Source organism: Bacillus rossius, chromosome 5 (genome assembly GCF_032445375.1).
Source record: "Bacillus rossius redtenbacheri isolate Brsri chromosome 5, Brsri_v3, whole genome shotgun sequence".
Classification (NCBI taxonomy): domain Eukaryota; kingdom Metazoa; phylum Arthropoda; class Insecta; order Phasmatodea; family Bacillidae; genus Bacillus; species Bacillus rossius.
Genome location: NC_086333.1, coordinates 40,524,735 through 40,534,883, shown reverse-complemented (window position 1 = coordinate 40,534,883; position 10,149 = coordinate 40,524,735). Strand labels below are relative to the sequence as shown.

General features: G+C 35.9%; 1 protein-coding gene across 2 annotated transcripts in view; it reads right to left on the bottom strand.

Moving 5' to 3' along the window:
• Positions 1–2,529: 2,529 nt before the first annotated feature.
• Positions 2,530–10,149, bottom strand: part of LOC134531734 (uncharacterized) — an 87,788-nt gene continuing 80,168 nt past the window's right edge. Inside the window, exon 4 of one of the 2 annotated variants that reach the window (XM_063367577.1) lies at positions 2,530–8,376. In XM_063367577.1, the coding sequence (XP_063223647.1) occupies positions 8,144–8,376 (233 nt within the window). In that variant the 3' untranslated portion in view covers positions 2,530–8,143. The remainder of the gene's footprint in view (positions 8,377–10,149) is intronic. The other variant, XM_063367578.1, reaches the window with a different exon arrangement.

Genomic DNA, 10,149 nt, shown 5'->3' with positions numbered 1-10,149 from the left:
TAGTAAAGTCTCTCCGAATCATTTACAGTTAGATGTATGGATATAATCTTAGAATTTACCAGAAAAAAAAAACATTCTTTTTTTCCGGCGTGGCCGGGAGTAGAACCTACGATCGCTGAAACCGTAAGCTGTCGTCTCAGAAGTCGCGCGCCTTAGACCACTCGGCTAACGAACGTGATGCAATTAGTTGGACATTTTACAGTGATGAGCACTCACTCTTAGTCGAAAGAGTTACAGACGGACAGACAAACAAACATACAGGTGAAGCTAATATAAAGCATGTAATAAAATACGCATCTGTCGCCCATTTACTTTAAATACAGAATTATAAACTACATATTGTGAAAACATTCTGCAGCAGTTTTTGCTGAACGGAAAAACACGGATGAGAAGACAGACGAAATGTGTTTGGTAAGTGATTTTTCGTCAAATGAAATGGAACAGGACAGTGCTTATCAGAATGAAATTACAGAACTACTTTTGTGCAAGGAAATGTATTTTACAAAGACATTTCAAGAGAAATCACCTTTAAATGAAATAGATCTTGCTGACATGGAAGAAATAGACTTAGATTTAGAGGCCAGGCCCCTTTCAAGTGACGAAATTTCTCTTGAAGGGCTGAAATATGTTTCTGGCTATATAGCTCACCGTTTCAGAAATAAATATCCTGACCTTGGCACTACGGATTTCAATTCGGAGGACGATAGCTGGATACATGTACAATCAAAGGGTAACTTAAAATGTCCCACTAATGAATTTTTTGAATTAATAAAGATCGCTGAAATGTGTTTTGATAATATTCATGGCAACAATTTGTGCAAAAAAGAGCGGATTTTTGAATTACTGACTAAAATTATTTGCGGAACTACTGAAAATAAATATCCAGAAGAAGTTATATACTGTTTTGTCAGGACAAGAACGTATATGCGTATCAAGTATTTGAACATGAAATATTTCAACGAACAAGACCAAAAACGCAAAGAAAGAAATAAGATGAGGAAAACTACCCTCTAAGATTTTTCAGTGTGATAGTGTCCACTTTCCTTCACCATAATATGTATGTTCATAATTTATTTACGATGTTTTTTAATTACTATATTTAAGAAAAGCATTTATTGTGAATATCGCAGCAATTATATAGGGCTTAAGGTATTTATTGTATTCCAAATATTGAGTATGACATTTTTATTGCCTTTATTAAAAATAATATGTATATTAACAATGCAACAAAATTGCGATATTTTTGTATGGCTATTGCAATTTCGTTTCTTGTAAACATTATTGTAGACTTTTTCATATTGAAATTAAATTTGCTATAGGGTTGTTTGTATTTTAATTTTACAGTTATAAGATTTTTTATATGTTGTTTACTGTTTACAAACATTTGAAAAATATTTCCTTAAACATATTTCCATTTCCATGGCAATAGTCTTGTTAGCTTTTCGGGTAACTCATCTACATGGATGATAAGATGGTGCGACATCTAAAACATATCACACCACCTTTACATAACTATAAAACTAAGAGGTGTTTTCTTTACATAATATTAAAGCACAGTGTTTCCTTGTGGCGTAGGAGATTTAGAATTTACATTTATCTAGAAAAATGGGCTTTCAGAATGTTTTTTAACACACAGTGTTTGGGAAGGTTTTTTAAGAAAAAAATTGACTACGCGTTTTATTTTTTTTTCAGCTGAATTCGGGCACTTGCATGAAATATAATTAATCCGTAGGAAGCGCAATGGTTTAAAGTATTGATGTTGAAGATTTGAAAAGATTTATTGAAATAGTGTGAGAGAATGAGCGAGTTGAGTGAGAAGAGTGCGGGAGTGGCCACATGACGTCTGCGCAGTTGCGGACAAAAATAATCCATTCTGCCTCCCCATGGCGAAGAATGAGTGAAAGAGAAACCTGATAAACATTCCCCTCCTCCGGGCACGATAGAACCTTATCGGCTGTGTGTTAGAGGGAGAGCGAGATACAACCTTCGAGGTTTTGTTAGTTCCCGCTAGATGGCAGGCCGCAGAGCGACTACCAGCGACACCCTTCCCGTATGAAGGCCATCTCGCTACTGACGAGCTGGAACTAAGCTCCTGACCTCCCTACATAGTAACGGTCACCCACATAGGCATCTAGACTCTTTAGTGGTCATATGATACAAAATTCATTGTTTTCGGGCCTGTGACCGTTTTTTACCGTGCACCAATCGCCTTAATACAAATGGGTCTGCCTGTTAAGAATAGTCTTTATATAAATATAGCTTTATTTTTGTAGTTATAAAGGCAGGTAAATATTTCCTAAAATATTAAAACAAATTAACCAGTGGTATATTCACTACGTTTTTCATATTGTATGAATTTTTCGAACAAAACCGGAACCAAGTTTTGCTATCAAGGAAACAAAAATGCAAAGATATTAATCTTATAAATATTTTAATTTTACAAAAACAATATACATTTCGTTTAAAATATGTACAAATAAATAATTAAATATATTTTATACAAAACTGTAAATATAAATAATTTCACAACAAATAGATAACAGTAGATAAAACATTTACACGCGATTACTAGTTTCTTACATTCACCAAATAGTTAGAGATTATTTTATAACATAACATATAACATGCTTGTGTTACCATGCCACGAAAAATTAACAAAACCAAGCACAGTTAATATTTTCAAGCATGACAGTTGTAAACAAACAGGAAGTGCATACTTTAATGTAAGATACAGATAATCCTTGCACGACACCCATAATACGTTTAAAAAAACGCTTCGTGTTGAAATGTACTGACTTAAAAGTAGCGAAACGTCTACGAAAAAACTCTCGACACTTTTTAAAATTTTGTTAACTATGACAAAATGAATAGACATATACAATCAGGGATTCACGATATATTTCTTTTCTGTATCCTATAGCATTGAAAATGTGCGTATGGAAGCTCACGTCCACAAATCAGTTTTGCGAGTTATTGCGTCATAACGGAAATCCAGTCCTTGAAAGTCACAAAAGTGAAAATGCGCTCAGTTAGCATGTCAGGGTCATTTTTATGTGTAAAAGTTTATACTAACTCAAATAACACTTAAGCCATATCGTTAAAGCGTAAGCTGTCATTTTATTGTATTTGAAATTTTTATATTTATTTCAAGCAAAATAGAGGAAGTCCACTATAAGTTAAAGCGTACGCAAAAAAAATTACTTACTTGTTAGTTATTGTAAATATATAATAAAATTCCTACTGAGAAATTCTTTCAAGGAATGAAAATGTACTCCCACACATTCAAACCTTTGTAGCTAAGTAAGTTCATAAAAGTAATTTGCCCGAAGGTGTAGTAGCATTACTATGTGCAAAACATCTATATATACAATGTTAGCTTTGGAAACATTTATACTTAAATTTAAATTTAACGCTGCATATTTATACATGTTGACTTACTGATTATAAATTTAAAATCAAAGACAGAGTGAACACCTACCAATGTGATACGGTGCGCTTTTGGAAATCAGTACTTAAAACCAAAAGTTTGACTGTTGCAAACAGGCTTCAAATTTAAAAAAAAAAAAATCAGAAAACTATCCTCGAAATTTAGTCATTCACATTAAAATTATACGATGAAAACACTAACACTCAAAGAAAAATGCGGTTGGTTCTTGGTAAGTAGTCCAGCTTTCACAACACTCTCTCTTATTAAATCGAAATTAAATTTCATTGTAATGTTAACCCAAATTATTTTGTTCCATTCCATTGACCACTTCCAGTAAAAAAGCAGTCATATTTGAATCACAACAAAGTATTACCCTATGCCTAATACGCCCTAGTATTCGCCAGAGGGAAAATCAGTACAAACTAGACATTCACCCACTTATTACGTCATGTAGATATAATTTATTTTATAGGTTTTTAGAACCCAAATATTAAACTTCTTTTAGATTAACTTAAAAAATTATAGCATATGTTCAGTAGGTCATCTACAGATAATTGAATATTTTTCAAAATAAACTTTCAGCTACCCCATGTTTATCTAATGCCACAAATTTTTCAGTTGGCTGAGAAGCTTTGATTTCTGGGTAAAAAAATATCATGTCAACAGTTTATTCACTCCACAATTCTTTAAGTTGCTTACGAATGGGAATATATTACGATGTTAATTTTATTTTGAGTTTAAACTACAATTAATAATTATTTAGAATCAGACAAACTCTTATATTCTAATATTATTTTTTTGCAATAATATTTTTCATTTTAAATTTTTGGCAAACTTACAGCAAAATGTACACTGATTGGGCGTGTTTAGCGAAATCATTATAATCCACATGCCCTCTGTTGTCAAAAGCAATAGAGAAATGTTTGCACTGAATATCCAAGCAGGCATCGCCAGTAGTCAGAGCCTAACAACCGCTTCTCCTTCTTTCTACGCCGCCTAATAGCCTGTTTGAGAGACTCGTTCTCCTGTTGGGGTAACAGCCTACTTGTCACTGCTGTACGGCAAGTACTCAAGTCTCGGTCTCAAACGCCATACTGATTTATTTTTGAAGTTATACTTCTTTAGGCGCGTTATGAACAGATTTGATGGGAGTGAATTTGTACGATGCGCACGCACCATGCAACGAAATATTTTCACAGGATGAAAAAAAAAGCTAAATACAAATAAAAATTACATATGTGATATTAAATTTATACTTAAGTGATTGATATTGAATTATAGTACATATGTTAAAAAATATATACACTTATTTACTGTAAATATTAGTGACAGAAATAGTTTTTAAACAATTTCAAGTATATATAAGAGTATTTATATAAGTGAGGTTATGTTCCCGTATGTACAATTTATATTCATTATAAATTATATTATTGCATTATTATTTTAAAAATTATAATTTTATACATTAATAAAGTAATAAAATCATTCAGCATCATTATTAATTTTCTTTACTAATTAAAATGTATCTCGATTATTTTACTACATGAAATATTAATTTTCATGTGTTCATATTATTATTGAATACGGAGTATTTATTTAAGTATTTCGATTTGATAGAATTTATTCTTTACCAACCGTATTGATTATATGCTCCCAGTCCTTTCATTATTTCTGCATGCAAAATTAAATTTAGTTTTTTTTTTTACTACGCCAAGTAAGTATAAATAACTTCTAACGTGCATACATAAATAAACGCACCCATGTTTTTTATTATATCATCATTACTTTTATTTAAAGGCTATTTCTAACATTTTAACTTTGCATTTGTTGTTCTGTCATAATTTTTTTCAACAGATATCTACTAAGTGTATTATTGTAAATAATGGGTGTATAAAGTATCCCGTGGAAAAAATTCAACATGGCGTGTAATACCAAGCCTTAACAAGCTGAGGATGTTAAAGCAAGCGTAACTGAGCCAGAAATGAAAGAGCTTATTCTAGAGTTACACAATACCAAATATAAGGTTTAGAGTTCGTAAGTTAAGCTACAAACCGTTGTGTGTTTGTATTTTTCTTTCCTCTGATTCGTCATATTTGGGATTTAAAAAAAACAACTGTTCCGCCTGTGCATCTTTGTTCGGTAGATCAGATGAAGTAGCGATTTCGCCTTAGCGACAGACAAAAACCTATTACCATTTTTTTTTCTTGTCATTCTATTGACCAGCAGTTTACATTGAAGACTCTGTGCCAATGGTAAAGCCTCATTCAAAGGAGCACGGAATAAGACAATCGAGTGAGTGAATAGACGTCGAGGCGATATCTGCCTGAACGATGCGGAGAGAGAGGCATGCAGTTTATTCTCGAGGTCAATGAACCAGGGTATTGTTCCAGTCCAGTTTTAGTATCTACATGAAACACATTTTAAATCTTTTTTTATTTATATCAAAATGAATTTAACAAATTAATAAGTAAATATGCAGTTCTCTGCAAACTACTTGCATTTAGCTTTATTTTTTTTTTAAATCATAAAGTCAACGGTGTTTTTCTTTGACTTTACGAGGTCAATAATTGTAAAGCGCTTAGTAATGATTAACATGACGGTGATCATTGTAAAGCGACAAGTCTAAAGTTTTCAGTTTAGTTAAGACCTCGAAGCAAACACACTAGAAACATATAGAGGGAACTTCATTATTTATGTAATGTTGTTACGTCAGTCCAAAAAAATATGGCCGAAAATATGTGAAGTATTAACATTTTATTTAGTTAAAATAACGTTTGAATGGTGGAAAAAAATATTTTCTCTTAGCAAAATTTTTATTTATATCTATAAAAGTTTATTTTATAGATGAACCAGGGTGGTTTAGATTTTTGTATAGAAGTTAAAATGTTTGTCACCACATAAAACTATTTATTTAAGAATCAATTAATGACAAAAATACATTACGTCGTCGCTGAATGTCGCCAGGTTATTAATCTCACGCTTGCCTGTGTTAATAGCATGGAGCTGTCCGGTTTTGGTTTCTAGTGTATTTGCTTAAAGCATTCGCAGGTCAAGTCTGGGTCATGTAACTTGTATGAAATTCTACAGTTCTCAAAAGTAGTAGCAATTGTGCCAGTTTCCCAAACGTCCCTTGCATAGTAACGCGCGATGTTTATTTACGAACAGTTGCTAACAACATGAGAGGAGTGTCTGTTCAAAAAGTAATATTTCCATCTTTAAAAAACTAATAGTGGGAAAATGAAAGCGCGTAAAAGAATAAATGGGATCGTAGCCATTACATTTAAATGGTACAGTAAAATTGTCTAGAATTACTGTGTGAAGTATTATTCTCGAGTAGGTACTCTTTTGAAAAATAAATAAAAATTAAATTCTGAAAAAAGCAATTTTTGAGTACCTCTCACATTATTTTCTGATTCTGTAAAACTGCATTGCAATATTTCAGTTAGGTAAACTTCATTCGTTGGTTCGATTAGGTTGGCGACATTAAAAATAATTAATTAATTTTTTTGGGACAAGTATTATTCAAAACTAAAATATTTTTAGTTTAATTTTTATAGAAGATCATTGATGAATTATAGGAAACTACCCCAATGTGAATTCAGAGTAAATTGCGATTACATTGACGTGAATTTTAAGAATAGACTAACAAATTTGTTAAGTGTAAATTGCGCTATTTGAATCAGAGATTAGGGAAACATTAAAATGGAGCTTAAGGTCCGATTCTGGGCGAGGGGGAGTGAACCCAAAATGGGAGGGGGATTTCAGTGTACTACGCTTACCAATATGGCGGCCGTTTGCTTACAAATATATCAGCTATACCTTTATCGGTGGCTGAATTGGAGATAAATGTCAACTCATATCATTACATTTGTATTATAAAGATTCGTTTTGGACTTTTAATATGTATAAACACATTAAAGAAGTAATATTTTGATCTTATCTTCTCCCGAACAGCTTAACTATAGTCGATAATAAAAGAAGGCTAGAAGAGCTGATACAAATATAAAAAAAGTCTGTCATATTGTTATATGAAAAATGGCAAAGGATAAAAAAGGGGGGGGGGATGGGTTCACGTCTGGCGGTTAATATTCCATATGTGTCCTTTCCTAATCTCCGATTTGAACAGAAACTCCTCAGAAGTGAGTTGAAAGAACGCGGGGGGTAAATATTTCGTATCGCGTATCCAAGTCTATCCCTTGATCCTAATGGCAGGATCCTGAATACCTTGATCCTGTGGTAAACGATGCTTGCTGTTTTAATTTGGGGCATCGAAAGATCCTGGATATATAAAAAAAAATTGTGATGCAACATTGAACAATGATCGTATTATCAGATAAAATAAAAATCCGAACATAATTTTTTTTTTTTACTTCCTAACATTGTTTGTATTGTAATCAGTGGCGTAGCCAGGATTTGTGTATGGGGGGGTGTTAAGAAGCATGTCCCCCCCCCCCCTACGTATTAAAGCGGGGGGTTCGGGGGGTCCTCCCCCGGGAAAATTTGGATTTTAAGGTGTAAAATAGTAATATTTTAGCAGTTTTCGGTACTTAAATTTAAATATTGTAATAGTAAAAAATATTATTAATTTTAATATGAAATTAATTAAAGATTTGGTGCTAAGGGGGGAGGGGTGTTTGAACCCCTAAAACCCCGCCCCCTGGCTACGCCCCTGATTGCAGTGTGCAGGACTGAATGGCAACAGCGCACGGGATCACGCTAGGCCCCGCGAGGGGAGGCCCGGCGCCACAGGTAGAAGGGCGACTCGGGCCGGTTGCTGCCCAGGCGCACCGGCGGCAGGCCGGCGAGCCGTCGCTCCCGCTGGAAGCGCAGCAGCGCGCGCGCATGCGCCATGCGGCCGTAGAACATCTCCCCGCGACGCAGCACGGCGGCCGCCTCCGGCCCCGTCGCCAGCAGCGGGTCTGCGTCTCCCCCTCCTCCTCCTCCTCCTTCTGCGAAAACCAACACACCGCCCCTCCTCGCTTCATTGCGTTACCCTCTTAGGTCTCGGCGAACGACTTTTGGTCGGAGTCAATTTCCCCCCCCCCCCCCTAACCTAAATTAAAACTAAGTGTTGTTTGGGAGGGGTCTGGGTTAGGGAGAGACTCTATGTGCGTCTCAGGCCGAAGCCCATACGCTCTAAGCATGCAGGGGTTAGCCATGCGGGAGAGGGTGCATGCATCGTGTTCTAAGAGGGGTGTTGGCCAGCCATGGCAGCAATTGGCGCCTTGACTAACTTGACTAACTACCCTCACTGGCTATTCTAGACTATAAACTAGATAAGTTGGGCCCAGGTAAAACCTGCACAGACACAGGGAAAACCCTGGGCACTTACATGCGGGATGCAAAAGTTCATGCATTATTGACAAGCAGGTTGATTACGGGAAACAGAAGGATGGTTCAGGAAGAAGAGTTGAGAAAAGAGTCTACCATTCGGGGGGGTTGGGGGCTTGCACATCGCTGTGCGCATTGGTTTAGGTGGCACTGGTTGTTTCGGGGGCGACTTTAGTCGTTTCCCGCCAGGCTGCCAGCCAGCCAGGTCGGAGTCGTTTCCCGTACCTGGAAATAGTGTAAACACGGTGCTGCCATCTGTGGCGGATGGCGCGAACCAAAGTTCACAACGCCAAAGGGAAACTTTGTGGTATTAACTGTTTAATGAGTTCTAACAAGATGAGCATTATTTTAATAAATATTCCATGTCGGAAATCAGGTTTCAGTATATATTTTAGTTCCATGTGTTTTTTTTTTTTTTTTTTTTTTTTTTTTTTTTTTTTTTTAGCTTATTTCGGAGTTTGAGATTTCGATATTTAATTCGAAAGGTTCAATAGTCGACGTAGCTGCTCCGACAGCGAATTATAGCAGCGGGTGCGGAAACTACGTGTGATTCGCGCCTAGTGATGTAGTTGAAAACAATAATTGTGCATGCATTCATCACGCACGTCATTATTCTAAAGAATCCTACGTTATATTTCTAGAGACCGGAAGAATTCTCGGGTTCAGTGACCTCTAGGATAAACACCTCTATGTACTAGGACAAATTGCGCCTGCTCATTGGATAATGACTCGTGACACGTGTTACGTGAGATGCTTGTGATTTGATACTTCTTTTGTTGAAGTTTTTTCACTGGCTTAGAGTCCTTCAAGTAAACGGTGATCCAATCACTGACTCAGAATGAAAATGAACGAGTTTGGAGTGTAGCCTACAGCGAAATGAATCAGCGAATTTTTCCGGTCTCTATATATTTCGTGTACGTGTTTGGCGTTTTAAGTGTGTTTACAACATGAGAACACGTGAATTTTCTCGTTACCAAGGTTAGATGTTGCACATCTCTGGCGGGTACTGAAAGACTCTCTCACATTGTATTTTTTTTTCTAGAACGGCACAAAGCACTGCATGACCACCGGAAATCCTCCCCCTTTTCTCCTGCAGACGATCCTCCCCACCCCCGCGCGTCTATAACCTTCAAGACTCGTGGCGACCACAGCGACGTAAGTAATCTGCAATATAGCTACCAGTGTGCAGAACAAGGGGTTGGTTGTGCATGCATTTCTACATGGATGCTGCGTGAGGCAATTCACTTTTGTCCAGCTGATTGTTTGCAACATGATTGCGGGGTACCGAAGATATCGAGTGAAGTGTAGTGTTTGCACTGTGGAAATAAACTCGGTATGGAGCTGCCCTTTTTCTTGGAATTTTTTAAATTTTTATGGAAGCTATTGTAAAA